Below are 20443 nucleotides of genomic sequence, written 5' to 3' on the forward strand. Positions count from 1 at the left end.
TGTTCATCGTTTCATTCACTCCTCTGAACAACTGTGCTCCTGTGTTTAGAGATGAGGAACTGGGCAGAGAGAGGTCAGGTCAGGGGACACACGTGGTAAGAGCTGGCGCTGAAGTGTGAAGTCAGGTTGTCTAACCTACAAAGCTTGCATCTTTTCTAAAGGGGCTGGTGAGGAGAAGGGAACCCAAGTGCCTTTGCTAGGAGGGTGGGGAAGTGGAAGAATGGGGAAAAGAGAATTAGTTACTACTACTTTGGGCGACACCTGTTACACACCAAACATTTTACATTCAGTATCTTATTTTAGTCCTCACTGTAGCAGTAAGGTGGTTCGTATAAGTTTCTGGATGAAATACTTTGAGGCAGGGAGGTAAGGTAGTTTGCTTTAGGTCACACAGCTAGAACTGGGTGGAAACGAGGATCAAAAGGTAGGACTGTGTGAATTAATCACTTGCCTTTTATACGCTTTCATTTTCTGAATCTGAAGCAGTTCAGCCAACTGGCTCCACCTGCATAGGTGTAGCAGGTGATTGCCAATTTGGTGTGATCTGAGGGGCCTCTTTAAGGCCAATTTTCTAACAATTGCTGGTGCCTGAAATTTCCCCATTAAAGATTACTCCTTTCAGTTGTGAATTGCTCTTTTTTCTATAATGGAAATATAGAGGAAGAGGCATCACATTTTATTGATGCCTATTAGCACTATTGTGTGAATCTATGCCCTCTGGGATTTGGAGGTTCTTGGTGACCTTATGTTGTAGAGACAAGTTTCTCCTTCCTCATAGTTGAGGGAGGCCAGCCTTCTGCTAGGGGAGTTGTGTTGGGAAAAGTGTACAAGAAGGGGATTTCTGAGCATTGTGACCTTAAATGAATGCTGTACATTATGCAATTCATGGTAAGATTCTTACTCAGATTGTCTCCATTTTGACAATAATACTGTAGAATTAACAACTGCACTGCTACTTTAGCGGCAAGAAGTGTTTAGGGCTTACTGTGTGATGGGAAGGCTGCTGCTTTATTTTCCATTGCTCTATTTAGATAGCCCTCAAAACAGCAACAGAGGCCCTCTGCTTCTCTTTCCTCTGCTTCTCTTTCCTCTGCTTATGCCTTCTCTTCTGTTGTCTTGTGAAATCCAGCCTAATTTCCAAGGCCCAGGTAGCTTATTTGTGAATGTCATTGGGACATCTTGAATATCCACCTTCAAGAAGAGTGAAGACAGACATTACTTAGCCAGAAGCACACTGAATATAGGTCTTAGCACATCGTGGGAACTAAAAAGATGTTTTATTTCCAAGTCTTGCTTAAAGCTTAGTGACTGCAGCATCTGGTATCAACATGTATTAGTATTACTGTTTCTTAGTCTGTTTCATAATACATTTAAATATTGCTCAATCGTTCAATCATTTTCTTGAAGATTTCTCTAAATACAATGCAACTAATGTTTAAATTTTGTGTTATTAAGGTCCTATATGCTCAGTGGGGAAAAAAAGTCAACTCAGAAATAACACAGAGACATAAACTTCACCCTACCATCATCACCCCCCCCCCAAAAAAAAAACCCACGGTTAACATTTAAACCGTGGCCAGGTAGTTCTCATTTTGAGTGGTAAAGAGAAAGATATCCAAGAGATAAATGAGGTATCCAAGAGAGAAATTAAATCACAGCCAATCCCTAAACCCCATTGCAAGGTACAGTTTCCTCTTCTTCTCCCATTGAATTTAAATAAATGATTTTCAGGAAGCAGATTAGGTATTTTAACTTTTATCTCCCTTTTTCTTTCCCTCTTAGAGAGTTGATAAATAGTCCATAAAAGTGTCAGTAGGTTGGGAGTAAGAAGAGAAAGCAAAGAAAGTGTCTACGTTCATAAGTCGTTGCTGTTTGACGAGGAACTGACTACATTGTGTTTTACCTTGGACAGACTTTACAGAGATGATGAGAGCCTTGGGATACCCTCGACATATTTCTATGGAAAATTTCCGCACACCAAATTTCGGACTTGTATCTGAAGTGCTTCTCTGGCTTGTGAAAAGGTTAGAACTGCACTTTACTGAGGTCTAAGAATGAATATGAGATGTTATTCATTAGCCACCTAGAAACAGGATGCTTTTGTGAAGCAAAATGAAAAGTTCAATAAAATTTGACAGACTCGGTTGTAACCTGTTAAAAATCAGTTGAGTTTAAAGAACGCTGTGGGAGAAGGGAGTGTACCAAGCAGCGGTAAAAGGAGAATGTTTCTCAGTAGGAAGCCGACACAGGGGTGCTGGTCCGCATTCCTCTTCATCCCCTCACCTTCATCAGGGAGTGACAGGACCTCCTCACACATTCTGCTGAGTACCTGGCTTGGAAATAATTTAGATTTCATTTTGTGTGAAAAATCTAATATGATTCAGGGTTGGCAAACTTTTTTGCTAAGGAGATAGTATTTTAGGCATTGCAGGCTACATAAGATCTCTGTCATGTATTCTTCCTTGTGTTTTTTATAACCTTTGAAAAATGTAAAAACCCTTTTTAGTTTGCGGGCTGTACAGGAAGAGGCCAAGGGCTGCCGTCTGCTGACCCCGGTGTGTCATCAGTTACTCGAAGAAAGGAACTCCACTGGGTCAAGGGCAGGCAGCCAGAGTAATAGTTCTGATTATTTTAATGAAACTTTGCAGTCTGAGATAGATTTAATTTTGTAAGCTGAGCCCCGAATTTGATTTTTCAAATTTGTTAAACCTATTTTTAGGTGAAGATTTGTTCTCTTGAATATTTGGTATTTTGTGTTGCTTCTGAAGCCTTTCTTACTCTTACTGCCTTAGCTGGGGACTCAGAGAGCTTCCCGTTACAGATCCACTGTCCTCTCAGTTGCTTTACTTTCTCTTTTGTGAACTTTATACTTAATTACCTTGTGTCTTCTCTCTCTCTTTCTCTCTCTGCAATAGGTATGAACCTCAGACTGACATCCCTTCTGATGTTGAGACTGAACAAGACCGAGTTTTCTTCATTAAGGCAATTGCCCAGTTCATGGTTGGTTCACAGTTTTTTGATGGAGTTGTAAAATTAAATACATTAGAAGGAGATGAAGCCTAGTTAGAGCTGCTTTCAGATTTCTTTTTTAAAAGTATTTTTTCCTTCTCTTTTTTTAAAAATTAATTAATTAATTTTATTTTTGGCTGCGTTGGGTCTTTGTTGCTGCACTCAGGCTTTCTCTAGTTGTGGCAAGTGTGGGCTACTGTTCGTTGCGGTGCGCAGGCTTCTCATTGCTGTAGCTTCTCTTGTTGCGGAGCACAGGCTCTAGGTGCACGGGCTTCAGTAGTTGTGGCACGCGGGCTCAGTAGTTGTGGCTTGTGGGCTCTAGGGCGCAGGCTCAGTAGTTGTGGTGCACGGGCTTAGTTGCTCCGTGGCATGTGGGATCTTCCCGGACCAGGGATCAAACCCATGTCCCCTGCATTGGCAGGCGGATTCTTAACCACTGGGCCACCAGGGAAGTCCCAGATTTCTAAACACACTCCATTACCAGATTTCTGTGGAGCCATTTTACCAACAAAGTTTTCTGGGTTTTTTGTTTTTAATTCATTATTTGTTAAGAATTTTGGAGTCCCATGCCCCAGCGGCCATTGGTCCCTACAGTCAGGCTGTGTTAGTTGGCAGGACCATTTATGTTTCAGGACAGCTAGGCATGGACCCTGCAAGTGGACAGCTTGTGCCAGGAGGGGTGGCAGAAGAGGCTAAACAGGCTCTTACAAACATGGGTGAAATTCTGAAAGCAGTAGGCTGTGAGTTCACGAATGTGATAAAAACAACTGTTTTGCTGGCTGACATACTGTCGATGACATCTACAGACAATATTTCCAGAGTAGTTTTCCTGTGAGAGCTGCTTACCAGGTTGCTGCTTTGCCCAAAGGAGGCCATGTTGAAATTGAAGCAGTAGCTGTTCCAGGACATCTTGTGACAGCATCACTTTAAGTGGGCCCAGGGTTATTTAGTCTGGAATTTTAATAATGTTTTTAAATTAACATCTTAATTTTTACAGTCTTTGTTGCAAAGTGTGAGGTTGACTGAAATATCTGAAGTTATTATGGAAATACCATATAATAAGGGGAATTGAACATAAATTGAAGATTAATGATGAATCTAGTTATTGACGTTACAAATTATGCTTACATAACACTTGTATTACTGGATGTGGGAAAAGAGACATGCATTACATAGTTACTCAGATAAATAAAAGTAAAGGGAAATAACATACAGGAAAGATGAGTTACTATTCCTGAGAAATAATAAAGAGCACACCTAATTAAACCCTATTAATTTAATAATGTAAAATATTTATTTTTCATGTCAGATATATGATTCTGCTTTTACTTGAGTAAAATTAAAGTACTTAAGTATTCAAACCTAGTAGAGCTAAAGGAGAAGAAACTGGACCAAAATTTTATATAGATAATATTTTTCTAATGGAAATAAAATAGCATGCAGATTTTAAAAAAGAATTTTATTTACTTATTTTTGAATAGGTAATATATTTTATGGTTCAAAAAATTTTTTTAAATCGTGAAACAATATAGAGTAAAATGACTTTCTATTCTGTTTGCCATCAGCCCAGTTCCATTCCCAGTGATCACTATTCTTAATATCTTTCAGAGTTTCTTTAGGCATATTTAAGCAAATAGACTGTATATTCCTTTTCCTTCCTCTTACACAAATAGTGGCATACTGCACACCACCGTTTAGAATCTTGTCTTCATGTAACAGTACATTTTGGAGAACTTTTCAAATACACATAGAATTTCTTTATTCTCTCTTACACTTGAGTAGTATTGCTTGCATGCTTATACCATAACTTATGTAATTTATACAGGTAGGCATTTAGGTTGTTGGTAACTTTTGTTCTTAGAAGCAATGCTGTAACAAATAGCCTATACACATCATTTTGTTTGTGAATATGTATATCCCTAGCATAAGTTCTTAGGATTGGAATTGCTGGGTCAAAGGACGTATGCATTTGTAGTTTTGTTGTCATTTACCAAATTGCTCTCCATCAAGATTGTGTCAGTCAACATACCCACTTGCAATATATGAGTAACTTGAAAGTTTGATTCTTAAAATGATTTGGTTATATCCCTGTTGTTGGCAGCGACATTTTCAAATGACCTACATGGAATTTGATTTAGATTTTACGTGGAATGGGTCTTAAACTTTTTTTTTTTAAATCTGAAAATAGGCCACTAAGGCACATATAAAACTCAATACTAAGAAGCTTTATCAAGCAGACGGGTATGCAGTGAAAGAACTATTGAAGATCACCTCTGTCCTTTATAATGCTATGAAGACCAAAGGGATGGAGGACTCTAAAGTAGGAGAGGAAGATATCAGCAAATTCAAGTTTGACCTTAGCTCAAAGGTAAGGACAATGCAAGGTTTGTCGTGAGGGATGGAATGTTTATTTCTCAAACTCTGAAATGGGCTGTATCAATACAGCATCACTTCTTTCCTTATTCCTTGACTGAGGGCCATTTGTCAGTTTTGTGCTCGTCAGCATTTGGATCAAAGCAGAAGGGACAATAAATTCAACTTTTTATTGAAAGCCTGCTATCTGCCAGGCACTCTTCACGCACTGGGGATACAGGCATGAACAACAAGGACAGGAATCCTCTGTTCCCGCGGCTCAGTTGGGGGAGCCAGACTGTAAACCGCAAAGCAGAAGGAGTGACAGGTCAGATGGGCTGCATGTGTGGAAGATAGTAAAGCAGGGAAGGGGCTGGGGTGCCGGGGGAGGTGTCTTAAATGGAGGGCTAGGACAGCCTCAGGGACTGGGTGACGGTTTCAGCAGAGATCTGAAGAAGGGAAGGAGCAAACCATTCAGTGGAAAGGTGTGCTGTGTGTGTTTGAGGAAACACAAGGGGCCATGTGATGAGAGCTGGGAGGGGAGGCAGCCCCAGGCCTGTGGTCCCTGGAAAGCCACTGTCAAGACTTTGACTCTGACGTGGAAAATCGTTGAGTTTTGAACAGAGAAGTACATAATTTGAAACTTCATATTAAAAGGATCACTCTGGCTGCTGGATTGAGTCGGACTGAAGGGGGAAGAAAGGTGGAAGCCCAGAGACCTGTTAGAAAGCAGGAGGTGACAGCGCCTTTGAGCAGAGTGGCCGTCAGGTGCTCAGCTGAGCTTGGGGAGAGAGTGAGCTGCCAGGCGTCGGAGGACTCGATTAAAGCAACAAGCCGAACATGAAAGCTGTGTCTTTAATCACTAACTGCAGTGGTATAAGCAAGGGGCTAAAGCCAGAGGAAGTGTCAACTCCCTGTTTCATAAGACTGCTCTGGCAGTTTTAATGCCCCCTGAGGTGTGGGAGAAGGTGTTTGCCCCACCTACCCCAATAAGGAGGCCTCAGCAGAGGCACTGAAGAGGACCTGGACCCAAGGCCTCAGATAAAGAGACCTAGGAATGCAGGTCTTTATGAGAACATGACTGGCCAGAGGGCCTGGTTCCTTGACTGCAGCTCTCTTCAGAGACTGCAGGGTACTGGTGTTCAAGTGCAGCTTTCCCCAGGAGGCCTGCCAGGTAAAGCCTCCGGGATTGCCTGTGGTCAGGCCTGAAAAACCATACACAGGAGCCAGATCCTCACTGGGAGGAAGTGGTCAGAGGTTAGAGCATATTTTGAAGGGAGGTCTTATGGATTGGGTGTAGGTTGGAAGAAAGCAGACAGCACAAGGAAGGTCCTGAAGCAGCTCTGTCTGGTAGCGCTTTCCGTGCTGGTGGACGTGTTCTGTGTCTCTGCCACGCGATACGGTAGTCGCTAGCCACGTGTTGCCCGCATAACCGAGGAAGTGAGTTTTAAGTTTTATTAAATTTTGAATGGTTTAACATTGAAAATGGCCACACGTGACTAGTGGGCACGATATTAGATATCATGGCTCTAAAGTTTTGGGTGTGAGTTCCTGCAAGGACAAAGTTGCCGTCTACTGAAGTGGAGAAGAGTTTGGAAGGAGCAGATCTGGCAGGAAAGATGAGGAGTTTGGTTAGGGACATGTTATGTTTGCGACGTCCACGAGATGTCCAAGTGGAGATGTCAAGCCTCAGCTCACGGCTTTAATCTTGGTATCAGAGCTGAGAGCTTGCGGGGAGTGGGCGTGGAAGGGAGGTCCGGGTTTGGGGGGTGGTGTGCGGCTGGACTCTGCTGAACTCCAGTGCTGAGAAGTGGGGCGGATGAGAGGACTCCCAGAGAGGAAGCTGGGAACTCACTGCTGGTGAGGAAGCAGCTATGGGAGAGGAGTCCTGAGGACTGAGGAAATGGGAAGGAAGTCACCAGCTGTGAATGAAGAGCGAGAGTTGTCAGTGGTTTGAAAATGAAAGAGGGTGGGAATTCGTTGTTTTGGGGAGAGGGAGAGGGAGCTGAGCTGGGAAATGTTTGGGCTCTTTGGAAGTTTAGCGTATTCATGGAAGAGGGTGTGACGTGTAGATCCTAAGACAGAAGCTGTGCCCAGGGCCAGATCATCATCATCTTCACAGCAGTGCCTTGTGGGAGCTTGTAAGGCCTTCATGCCTGTGAGCTCATTTGAGCTCACAGCAGCCCAGTGAAGTGCAGCCTGAAGGCAGAGAATGAGGGGACAGGGAGGGTTAAACATAGGGCATCAGGGTTCTGCAGTAAGCATGTGTCCCTCAGGTTGCCCCTCCTTTGCTCACCCCACCACTGCCAGGGTCCCTTATTATAGGAAGCGTGTCAACGTTCACAACCCCCACACCTCCTGGTTGCAGAGTACATTTGACCTGACATTTGGGTTTTTCAGGTGGCCTGGAATTGGTCTAATTTGTACTTAGATCAGTGTTTCCTAAACTGGTGTTCTGGGAACTCTCTTCTCCAGGATGTAAATATGTGTCTTGTGGAAAATGTGTTCTATAGTCAAGTAAGTCAAGTATCCTGACTGGAGGTAGGAACCGATATGAACAGATTGATTCTTTCTGAATGCCTAATAAAAACCTGTCACTGAAGTTTCTGTTTTTGATATTTTCCTTCCAGGTTGCAGATTTGAAAGCAGCCAGGCAGCTTGCTTCTGAAATCACTTCCAAGGGAGCATCTCTGTATGACTTGCTGGGCAAGGAGGTGGAGTTGAGGGTAAGCAGTGTTCAGATAACTCAATTACCTCCTTAGCTAAGCAGATTTCCAAGGTTTCTTTTCCAATTCTGTTTTTCCCTGTTCTTTTGATTTTATTAAACAGTACCTGATTAAATGAGCTACTGTGTGGGAAAGTAATATGCATATGGTGTTTGCTGCTGTTCGTGCTTCTGGTGGGCTCTGGTCTGTTTCTAATACCTTTGACATCTAGTTCAGGAATGGCAAATAATGTGCCTGTTGCTGAAAACTTTCTTTCATGTGCCCGTGGCAGACTTTATTGATCATGATGCTTTCCCCCAGTACACTCAGCCTTGGCATTCTTCCCAACAAAATGCTCTTCTGAGCCTGTGGTTCCCAAATCTTGTTGCCCAGTGGAATCACCTGGGGATCTTTACAAACTAGTGATGTCTGGCTTCCATGCTAATGTCATTGGTATGAAATGTGACTTGGGCGCTGGGAGTTTTAAGTCTCCTGGGTGGTTCTAACATACAGCAGAGTTTGGGAACCAGTCATTAATCTAGGCAGTCACTACCAATCATTTGAAGTTGATGTTACAGTTGAAACTTATTTGCAGTCCTTATTCTAGACCATGCCAGTCAAGGAGGATGCTCTGTCCGCTGTGTTTAAGGAGCTGTTGAAGAGTGGGTTCCTAAAACACCCTTGGAGCTCCTATAGAGCTTTTTAAATCACCCGACATCCAGGTCATCCCCCATACCAGTGGATCAAAATGTTTGGGGGTGAGAGCCAGATTTTTAAAGATCTCCAGGTGATTCCAACGAGCAGCAGATTTCGGGACCTACTGGTTGGAGAAGAAATGGAGTACTGTTTAATTCTTACCGGTGAGGATTTATGGCATTTGAAGCACACATGCTCACATCTAATGTTTTTGAATTAAATGCACTTAGTCCATTCCATTCCCATCAGGTGTATCATCCATGACTGCTCTCTCACTGCCTTGCCTGTGTTCTGGCATTGCTGCTACAGTGTAATGGCATTTTTCATTTCTGCCCTAGGAACAGACTGGAAGCGGGGGACTTGGTGCTAGCTCACCATCCCTGCTCTTGATATATTGCCACCTGGTGAAGTGTAGTTGGCAGAACAAACCTGACATAATGTCTGACAGCTAATTTAGATAAGCAGTGAGGCAGCTCCCGGCTTTCCATGTTTTCTGTTTATAGTGCAATAGTGCACATGTCTACACGTGTTCCTCACAGTCCCAGAGACAGGAGCTGGTCACTTGCTATTTGCCAGCAGAGCCCTGGCTTCATTGTGAGGCTCACCAGGATTTCCCTGGGGGCTCTTTTAGCACTGTCCTGTAATGAATTGATGGAGCAATCAGAGGCCGAACTGTTGCCATGGAAGCCAAGAGACCCTGAATGTAGGACTTCTCAAATTCAGTATACAGTCATGATCTGAGGAAGATCCCCTATCCAATATATGTTTTTCATACACTCAACAAATATTCATTGAGGACCAACACCAACCACAGGCAAGGAAGGCACTGTGCTCTGTGTCCTTGAGTAAGTCACGGTCCCTGCCCTCAATAGTTTTCCACTGTGGGGGAGGTAATGTACACTGTGGAATAAAGGAAGCACAAGACAGGATTTGATAAAGTGCTCCAGGAACCCCATAACTGCATCCGCAATGAAGTCCCATGTCTCGGAAATTTCCAGTATTGATATGATAGGCACAGATGCCTCCCTTGATGGTTAGTGGTTAGTGCTAGGGGCAGGGCCGAGCTGATTCTTCTCATTAGTTACAGTTGTCAGTGATAGGCAACTTAGAGGGACGTGATCACAAAGAAGATTGGACAGGCTGGCAGGGGGTTCAGACAGCAAGTTGAGCTGCACTTGGTTTGGGGTCACCTGAATGGAATGCAAGTAAAAGAAGCAAATTTGGGAGAAAAGATTCTGGATGGTGAGTTCAGGTTCCCATGGTGTTAGGGTACAGGGGGCCTGTGGCTGGAGAGGGGGACCTCGAGCACTGGAGAGAGGTCAGGCTAGCCAGAGGATTACAAAAGACACTGGAGGAGGTGATGGCGGGAGTGCTTTTGCATCAGAGACCCACACAGTAATGAAGCTTTTGAGAACCAGTCCATAAGCCATATCTAGACAGGGGAATTGGTCTTGAGAATTCGTCTTCTGAAAAAATAATTTCGCTTCATTGTTTCCCATAGGAACTGAGAACAGAAGCAATTGCCAGACCTCTGGAAATAAATGAGACTGAAAAAGTGATGAGAATTGCAATAAAAGATATTTTGGTAAGATTACTTCGCTTTTATTTAATGTTTTTGTGCCTGGGACTGGAAAACAGTTCCTGGCTCTACAGGACAGAACAAGCCAGGCCTCATAACAAAGAAGGGACAGGTTAGTGGGGAGGTGAAAAATTTAGAGCACATTCTAGAATAGTTGGTGACTTACTGTTATTTTTCTCCTCATTACAAATATGGACAATTTCTCCTGTTGCTAACATTTTGCCAGTTTTATTAATTTAATAATTCTCTTAAATTCTGCAGTAATTTTAGTGAATACTCTACTTTATGGACTCTTCATACTTGATTTAACCAGTTCCTCACTGCTGGGCGTTTAAATGATTTCCAGGTTTTCTTAACTTTAAGCAGCACTGTATAAATAGAATGATCGTCATCCTTTACTACTTACCCATGATCAGTTGTTATTTGCTTATCTCACCTAAATCATTCATTTGGAAAGCAGAAAGTGAGGGGGACTCAGACTACTTGGGTTTGAATCCCTCTGTGTGATTTTAGGCAAGTTACTTAACTTCTCTGTGCCTCACTTTCCGCATCTATAAAATGGGAGGAATGGCAGTGCCCACCACATAGGGTCCTTGTGAGCATTCATTATGACAGTGCGTGGCACATAGTAGGTATTCAGTCATTATTAAAGATTCATTTTGTTCAGTAGACACAGACAGGGGGGCCTTACGTAAATTAGGAATAGTTATAAAACAAGAATTTGCTGTGAGTTGTACAAAACTCTAAGATTGGTTTTTATAGTACTCTTATCATAAAACAGTAATACTCCCTGCGCAGCCCAGCACAGAGAGTCAGAGCCTCAGCAGGGTGAGACGTGCAGGGTAGCCGAGATGGGAGATGGTTACATACAGGCAGGTTGATCAAATAAGTAAATGTATTAAAGATAATGGAAGCCAGGGTTCTCACTGTTGGAGAATGGAGTTACAGATATGAAAAGGGAGAAAATTAGATTGAACCCTGAAATAGGAGGCGTTGGTTAAATGCATGCATTTCAATATGTAGATAGATATAGGAATAAATTTTGTTGTGTGTATGTATGTGTAGCATATGTATGTAGTATATTTATGTACATACACATGCACACCCACATACACATTCATACACTCCTTAGCTCTGAGCATACCTAGCACCCAGATCTTGCCTTCTAAATGCCATTCTCCACTAAAATGAAGCAGGGCTCTTCGGGAGAGATGGCTGATTCCAAAGCTGGGACAAGAAAGTACAAGATCTTCTTGTGCCAGAAAGCAAGGAAGTGCTCAAAGAGTGTCAGAAGGACACAGAAGCCAGCTTCCCCTGGCCACACCAGGGACAGGATAAGCATCAAAATGAATGAATTATAGTAATGGATTATAGACCATTGAATGAAATAGGAGATCTTGAGTTCTCACTGATAAATGAATACATTGAAAACTGATGAAGAGGAGGTTTTTCACATAGTTTCAAAGTAGCTCCCTACAAAATACTTATTAATTACAGAGAGGAAAGGAGTAACGTCATAGGAGAAGCCTGACAGACACCCTCTTAATCCAGTGATCAAAGGAATATCACCAGTGATGGAGCAAACCAGAATTATGCCCGCCTGATGGGATGCAGGGTTCAGTGATATCTGTGCTATTCCTGCTAGGGATGTGTAATCTGAAGCTAATCAGACAAAGGCAAATTGAGGGGCATTCTGTGAATTCCCTGGCCCCTACTCTTCAACAGTGAAAAGTTCATGTTCCTGTCATGAACATCCAGGAGAGGTTGAGGAGCCATTCCAGACTGAAGGAGGCTAAGGAGACCTGATGACTGAATGCCAGTGGTCACTCCCATCTGCTGTTAAGGACTTCATGGGGCAGTGGGTCTGAGGGTTGGATGGGGGTGGTGCGTCAAGAGTTCATTTCCTGTCTTGATGATTGTGTTGTGGTTATTTAGGAGAAAGGCCTTATTCGCAGGAAATACACATTAAAGTATTTAGAAGTGATGGAGCATCAGGTCAGCAGCTCATTCTCACCTAGGTTAGGAAAAAATGTTTTGTATTACACTTCAGCTGTTTGTAAGTTCCTGATTGTTTCTAAATTAGAAACAAAACTACTGATAATACTTTTGTGCTTGTCAGTGTTCTGGCTGAATCAGGTTAGCATGGCATGAATGTGCCTTTAGCACTAAGTCAATATTAAAAATGGAACAACCAAATGAGGGCACAGTTCATTTCTTGGTGAACACCTCTTAAGATATCTTTTCGTTGCTGGAAAATATACATGATATTTGATAATTCTAAAAACAAAAACGAAACAACAACATGGATACTTAAAAGAGGTTATGAAATATAGGCCATTTATTTCAGAAAGCTAGAGAAAATTTTTTGTATTTATCACATTTGTCTTTTTTGAGGAACAGACCCTTTTTAAAAATCTTTATTTTTGAGGTCAGATAGATTCACTAGGTTTTAATCTGACTTTGATTCAGAGAAGTAGTTGCCATCAACCTGAGTTGTCTGTTCAGAAAGGAGACCCACCTTGTCTTCCTCTGAGAGTGAACTCACATCTCTGCTGGGGTTTTTAAAGTACTTGCAGCAAATCAATAGTTAGTGATATGATTAATCTTCATGAAAGCGTCTTCGAAATGATTAGTGTACTTAGACAAAAAAAATTAAGCCATAAAGTGTTGATAAAAGTGACTGCTTCCAAATATGCACTGTCTCTGAGAGTCGTGCAGCGTGTCTGGGCTCCTTAGCTGATTTCTTTGTGGACCGCATAGTGTTTCAGAGGCCTGCAGGTAAACAGTCAGTAAACCTTCATGGGCCTACACATGTGTAAAGTCCTGGAGGGGAGGACCCCACCTTGGCCATCTGGAATTTAACAGCAGAGTTGGATAGTCCCAGCCTGGGGGCGCGGGGAGCAGTTCTACACTTGGCTGGTTGTGTTGCAGATGTCATTCCTAGGGCAGCAGATTGCAGCTCTGAGCCACAGGCCTTGACCTGGCCCGCTTCCCAGACAACACGAGTGTGAAGACAGTGCATTTACTCAGACTAGCCCTGCCTCAGATGAACTTGCTCTTACGGGAGGATGGGGAGGCCTGTGGTTTTCACCAGTGATCTCTCTTCCCCTTCACGCTGCCCCCTTGCCCAGGGGCCTGTGTCACACTGCTGCCCAGGCTCCCTCCCCAAGGCTGGGTCACACCGGAGCCACCCAGGGAGCCACTTTCTCATAATGGAGTGGTTTCTCTGTTTAGTTCAGTCTGCGGTTCAGCTGCCTGGGAGGGGGAGAGGAACCTTCTCTCAGTCCCAGCAGGCAGCGCATTAGAGCTGGGACCAGGCGGCGTTTCTTTTTGTTCCCTTCTAAGTAAAGCTAAGATAAAGCTTGTGTGTGCATGTATTCTATAAGTCAGTTATTTGTAGCTGGGGAGTAGCCTGAACTATGTAAATGAAGGCAAACCAACCTTTCAGAGTGACGTGTAACCATCTAAACAAGTGAGGTGGCAGGAGGTTTTGGGTCCCTCTTCGGAAACACCTTCTCATGGAAAAAAAAGTAGATGATTCTTTCTAGGCCTATGTGCTGTTCCTCCTGGAAATAGTTGGTTAAACGAGTGATGGCTTGAGGGAGGGTTTGCTCTGTTTGCTTCCCCTTGATTCGGTTTAGTGAGGTGTTGCTGGGCTTGAGAGGTTGAGAAGTCCTGCTCTTCCAAGAGTCAGGTCGTGGTCCTTATTGGCACATTTGTCTCCTTCATTTCCTGTTAAATGTAGGTGCAGGTTCAGAAGACGAAAGATCTGCTCAATAATGTGGCCTCTGATGAAGCTAACCTAGAAGCCAAAATTGACAAGAGGAAATTAGAGCTGGAAAGAAATCGGAAGCGACTCCAGACTCTGCAGAGTGTCAGGTAGATATGAACACCTGAAGAGTGAGTAGAACGCTGTCTCTGCAAGTTAAAGCAGACTGAGGGAATATATCGTCAGTGATATTAACCTTTCAAGCAGTGGGAAAAGCCCGGCATAAAGATGTCTCTGCTGCAGAATGTACGTGTGTTTTTAACAGGCACACTGCTAAACTCATTCTCTTTACTGCTTTCAATATGCCTGGAAAACTGCTTAGTTCTTGAACTGCCCTTCTAGCTTTTATAGCTTCTGGGAACGCAAGGCAAAGTAAGTAAATCCAGATGGCGAAAGTTATACAAGGCCTGGCTCCTCAGATCTGTGTCTTGCCATAAATTAGGTGGAAACAGAAACATACTCCCATTTCTTGGTTTGAGTAGATTTTAGAGTTTTATAATTCCTCACTGGTAATTCATCCTTCTTCTGACTTTCCCTTTCAAGTGTGTGCCTCACATTTTCTTGGAGCCCCCACTTCCCCCACCGCACCTCTTTCTTGCGCCCTCCCTTTTTCTCTCACTTTGTACCCTCCTTTCTTTGCTTTGTTTCTGTGTTGCCCTTCCTCCCTTTTCATTCTCCCTTTATTTTTCTCTCTTTACTCCTTCCTTTCTCCAGCTGCTGTATTCGCTCTGAATGTGTCTTGCTTTTTCAGGACACTGGTGCCTGGCCCACACTCTGGCTCCTGTCCTGAGATCTGCGGGAAGGCAGCACCTGGGGGCAGCAGACAGTAACCAAGGGAGCATCAAGGCTTCCTCCTTGCCAAGGGCAAGCCCACGCCCCTTCTGCCTCTGGATCAGGGCCACCAGATAGATTTATCTCATTAAAAACTTCTGCCTTTCAAGCATAAATTCATTTTTGTTAAGCCTCAGATCTTTTGTTTTTTTTATTTAATTTTTTTTATACAGCAGGTTCTTATTAGTCATCAGTTTTATACACATCAGCGTATACATGTCAATCCCAATCGCCCAATTCATCACACCACCATCCCCACCCCCCCGCAGCTTTCCCTCCTTGGTGTCCATACGTTTGTCCTCTACATCTGTGTCTCAACTTCTGCCCTACAAACCGGTTCATTTGTACCATTTTTCTAGATTCCACATACATGCGTTAATATACGATATTTCTTTTTCTCTTTCTGACTTACTTCACTCTGTATGACAGTGTCTAGATCCATCCACGTCTCAACAAATGACTCAATTTTGTTCCTTTTTATGGCTGAATTCCATTGTATATATGTACCACAACTTCTTTATCCATTCGTCTGTCGATGGGCATTTAGGTTGCTTCCATGACCTGGCTATTGTAAGTAGTGCTGCAATGAACATTGGGGTGCATGTGTCTTTTTGAATTATGGTTTCTCTGGGTATATGCCCAGTAGTGGGATTGCTGGATCATATGTAATTCTATTTTTAGTTTTTTAAGGAACCTCCATACTGTTCTCCATAGTGGCTGTATCAACTTACATTCCCACCAACAGTGCAAGAGGGTTCCCTTTTCTCCACACCCTCTCCAGCATTTGTTTGTAGATTTTCTGCTGATGCCCATTCTGACTGGTGTGAGGTGATACCTCATTGTAGTTTTGATTTGCATTTCTCTAATAGTGATGTTGAGCAGCTTTTCATGTGCTTCTTGGCCATCTGTATGTCTTCTTTGGAGAAATGTCTATTTAGGTCTTCTGCCCATTTTTGGATTGGGTTATTTGTTTCTTTAATATTGAGCTGCATGAGCTGTTTATATATTTTGGAGATTAATCCTTTGTCCGTTGATTCGTTTGCAAATATTTTCTCCCATTCTGAGGGTTGTCTTTTCGTCTTGTTTATGGTTTCCTTTGCTGTGGAAAAGCTTTTAAGTTTCATTAGGTCCCATTTGTTTATTTTTGTTTTTATTTCCATTACTCTAGGAGGTGGATCAAAAAAGATCTTGCTGTGATTTATGTCAAAGAATGTTCTTCCTATGTTTTCCTCTAAGAGTTTTATAGTCTCCGGTCATACATTTAGGTCTCTAATCCTTTTTGAGTGTATTTTTGTGTATGGTGTTAGGGAGTGTTCTAATTTCATTCTTTTACATGTAGCTGTCCAGTTTTCCCAGCACCACTTATTGAAGAGACTGTCTTTTCTCCATTGTATTTCCTTGCCTCCTTTGTCATAGATTAGTTGACCATAGGTGCGTGGGTTTATCTCTGGGCTTTCTGTCCTGTTCCATTGATCTGTATTTCTGTTCTTGTGCCAGTACCATATTGTCTTGATTACTGTAGCTTTGTAGTATAGTCTGAAGTCAGGGAGTCTGATTCCTCCAGCTCCGTTTTTTTCCCTCAAGACTGCTTTGGCTATTCGGGGTCTTTTGTGTCTCCATACAAATTTTAAGATTTTTTGTTCTAGTTCTGTAAAAAATGCCATTGGTAATTTGATAGGGATTGCATTGAATCTGTAGATTGCTTTGGGTAGTATAGTCATTTTCACAATATTGATTCTTCCAATCCAAGAACGTGGTGTATCTCTCCATCTGTTGGTATCATCTTTAATTTCTTTCATCAGTGTCTTACAGTTTTCTGCATACAGGTCTTTTGTCTCCCTAGGTAGGTTTATTCCTAGGTATTTTATTCTTTTTGTTGCAGGGGTAAATGGGAGTGTTTCCTTAATTTCTCTTTCAGATTTTTCATCATTAGTGTATAGGAATGCAAGAGATTTCTGTGCATTAATTTTGTATTCTGCAACTTTACCAAATTCATTGATTAGCTCTAGTAGTTTTCTGGTGGCATCTTTAGGATTCTCTATGTATAGTATAGTATCATGTCATCTGCAAACAGTGACAGCTTTACTTCTTCTTTTCCGATTTGGATTCCTTTTATTTCTTTTTCTTCTCTGATTGTTGTGGCTAAAACTTCCAAAACTATGTTGAATAATAGTGGTGAGAGTGGGCAACCTTGTCTTGTTCCTGATCTTAGTGGAAATGGTTTCAGTTTTTCACCATTGAGGACAATATTGGCTGTGGGTTTGTCATATATGGCCTTTATTATGTTGAGGAAAGTTCCCTCTATGCCTACTTTCTGCAGGGCTTTTATCATAAATGGGTGTTGAAGCTTTCTCTGCGTCTATTGAGATGATCATATGGTTTTTCTCCTTCAATTTGTTAATATGGTGTATCACGTTGATTGATTTGCGTATATTGAAGAATCCTTGCGTTCCTGGGATAAACCCCACTTGATCATGCTGTATGATCCTTTTAATGTGCTGTTGGATTCTGTTTGCTAGTATTTTGTTGAGGATTTTTGCATCTATGTTCATCAGTGATATTGGCCTGTAGTTTTCTCTCTTTGTGACATCTTTGTCTGGTTTTGGTATCAGGGTGATGGTGGCCTCGTAGAATGAGTTTGGGAGTGTTCCTCCCTTTGCAATATTTTGGAAGAGTTTGAGAAGGATAGGTGTTAGCTCTTCTCTAAATGTTTGATAGAATTCGCCTGTGAAGCCATCTGGTCCTGGGTTTTTGTTTGTTGGAAGATTTTTAATCCCAGTTTCAATTTCAGTGCTTGTGATTGGTCTGTTCATATTTTCTATTTCTTCCTGGTTCAGTCTCGGCAGGTTGTGCATTTCTAAGAATCTGTCCATTTCTTCCAGGTTGTCCATTTTATTGGCATAGAGTTGCTTGTAGTAATCTCTCATGATCGTTTGTATTTCTGCAGTGTCAGTGGTTACTTCTTCTTTTTCATTTCTAATTCTATTGATTTGAGTCTTCTCCCTTTTTCTCTTGATGAGTCTGGCTAATGGTTTATCAATTTTGTTTATCTTCTCAAAGAACCAGCTTTTAGTTTTATTGATCTTTGCTATTATTTTCTTTGTTTCTGTTTCATTTATTTCTGCTATGATCTTCATGATTTCTTTCCTTCTGCTAACTTTGAGTTTTGTTTGTTCTTCTTTCTCTAGTTCCTTTAGGTGTAAGGTTAGATTGTTTATTTGAGATGTTTGCTGTTTCTTGAGGTAAGCTTGTATAGCTATAAACTTCCCTCTTAGAACTGCTTATGCTGCATCCCATAGGTTTTGGATTGTCGTGTTTTCATTGTCCTTTGTCTCTAGGTATTTTTCGATTTCCTCTTTGATTTCTTCAGTGATCTCTTGGTTATTTAGTAACGTATTGTTTAGCCTCCATGTGTTTGTGTTTTTTACATTTTTTTCCCTGTAATTGATTTCTAATCTCATAGCGCTGTGGTCAGAAAAGATGCTTGATATGATTTCAGTTTTCTTAAATTTACTGAGGCTTGATCTGTGACCCAAGATGTGATCTATCCTGGAGAATGTTCCGTGCGCACTTGAGAAGAAAGTGTAATCTGCTGTTTTTGGATGGAATGTCCTATAAATATCAGTTAAATCTATTTGGTCTGTTGTGTCATTTAAAGCTTCTGTTTCCTTATTTATTTTCATTTTGGATGATCTGTCCATTGGTGTAAGTGAGGTGTTAAAGTCCCCCACTATTACTGTGTTACTGTTGAGCTCCTCTTTTATAGCTGTTAGCAGTTGCCTTATGTATTGAGGTGCTCCTATGTTGGGTGCATATATATTTATAATTGTTATATCTTCTTCTTGGATTGATCCCTTGATCATTATGTAGTGTCCTTCCTTGTCTCTTGTAACATTCTTTATTTTAAAGTCTATTTTATCTGATATGAGTATTGCTACTCCAGCTTTCTTTTGATTTCCATTTGCATGGAATATCTTGTTCCATCCCCTCACTTTCAGTCTGTATGTGTCCCTAGGTCTGAAGTGGGTCTCTTGTAGACAACATATATATGGGTCTCGTTTTTGTATCCATTCAGCAAGCCTGTGTCTTTTGGTTGGAGCATTTAATCCATTCACGTTTAAGGTAATTATTGATATGTATGTTCCTATGACCATTTTCTTAATTGCTTTGGGTTTGTTTTTGTAGGTCCTTTTCTTCTCTTTGTTTCCCACTTAGAGAAGTTTCTTTATCATTCGTTGTAGAGCTGGTTTGGTGGTGCTGAATTCTCTTAGCTTTTGGTTGTCTGTAAAGCTTTTGATTTCTCCATCGGATCTGAATGAGATCCTTGCTGGGTAGAGTAATCTTGGTTGTAGGTTCTTCCCTTTCATCACTTTAAGTATATCATGCCACTCCCTTCTGGCTTGTAGAGTTTCTGCTGAGAAATCAGCTGTTAACCTTATGGGAGTTCCCTTGTATGTTATTTGTCGTTTTTCCCTTGCTGCTTTCAATAATTTTTCTTTGTCTTTAATTTTTGCCAGTTTGATTACTATGTGTCTCAGCGTGTTTCTCCTTGGGTTTATCCTGTATGGGACTCGCTGCGCTTCCTGGACTTGGGTGGCTATTTCCTTTCCCATGTTAGGGAAGTTTTTGACTATAATCTCTTCTAATATTTTCTCTGGTCCTTTCTCTCTCTCTTCTCCTTCTGGGACCCCTATAATGTGAATGTTGTTGCGTTTAATGTTGTTCCAGAGGTCTCTTAGGCTGTCTTCATGTCTTTTCATTCTTTTTTCTTTATTCTGTTCTGCAGCAGTGAATTCCACCATTCTGTCTTCCAGGTCACTTATCCGTTCTTCTGCCTCAGTTATTCTGCTATTGCTTCCTTCTAGTTTAGTTTTCATTTCAGTTATTGTATTGTTCATCTCTGTTTGTTTGTTCTTTAATTCTTCTAGGTCTTTGTTAAACATTTCTTGCACCTTCTCGATCTTTGCCTCCATTCTTTTTCCGAGGTCCTGGATCATCTTCACTATCATTATTCTGAATTCTTTTTCTGGAAGGTTGCCTATCTCCACTTCATTTAGTTGTTGTTCTGGGGTTTTATCTTGTTCCTTCATCTGGTACATAGCCCTCTGCCTTTTCATCTTGTCTCTCTTTCTGTGAATGTGGTTTTCCACAAGCCTCAGATATTTTTAATAGAAGAATTTCTGTGTTTTCCTCTAGTCCAAAAGATTATAAATTATTTTCTAGTTTGTCTGTTTATGTTTTTTTTTTAAAAATTGTTTTGGCTGTGCCGTGTGGCATGCGGGATCTTAGTTCCCCGACCAGGGATCAAACCCGTGCCCCCCTGCATTGGGAGCTCGGAGTCTTAACCACTGGACTGCCAAGGAAGTCCCTATCTGTTTATATTTTTAAAAGAACAAAGTTTTCCCTTTAAGCTCAATAATAAGAGAAAAAAATTCAGCAAACCAGTTGAAACAGGTTTTTATGCTATGGTTTTATTTTTAAGTTTTATATTGTTTTAAAACT

General features: G+C 41.6%; 1 protein-coding gene across 3 annotated transcripts in view; it reads left to right on the forward strand.

Annotated features, from left to right (window-relative positions):
• Positions 1-20443, forward strand: part of CLUAP1 (clusterin associated protein 1) — a 41482-nt gene that overhangs the window by 639 nt on the left and 20400 nt on the right. For 2 of the 3 annotated variants that reach the window (XM_061208319.1, XM_061208320.1), the window contains exons 2-7: positions 1913-2024; positions 2916-3000; positions 5198-5377; positions 7992-8087; positions 10264-10347; positions 14087-14220. In XM_061208319.1, coding sequence (XP_061064302.1) covers positions 1913-2024; positions 2916-3000; positions 5198-5377; positions 7992-8087; positions 10264-10347; positions 14087-14220 — 691 coding nt within the window. Of the gene's footprint in view, positions 1-1912; positions 2025-2915; positions 3001-5197; positions 5378-7991; positions 8088-10263; positions 10348-14086; positions 14221-20443 lie in introns of those variants that run through there. The other variant, XM_061208321.1, reaches the window with a different exon arrangement.

Source organism: Eubalaena glacialis, chromosome 13 (assembly GCF_028564815.1).
Source record: "Eubalaena glacialis isolate mEubGla1 chromosome 13, mEubGla1.1.hap2.+ XY, whole genome shotgun sequence".
NCBI classification, from domain to species: domain Eukaryota; kingdom Metazoa; phylum Chordata; class Mammalia; order Artiodactyla; family Balaenidae; genus Eubalaena; species Eubalaena glacialis.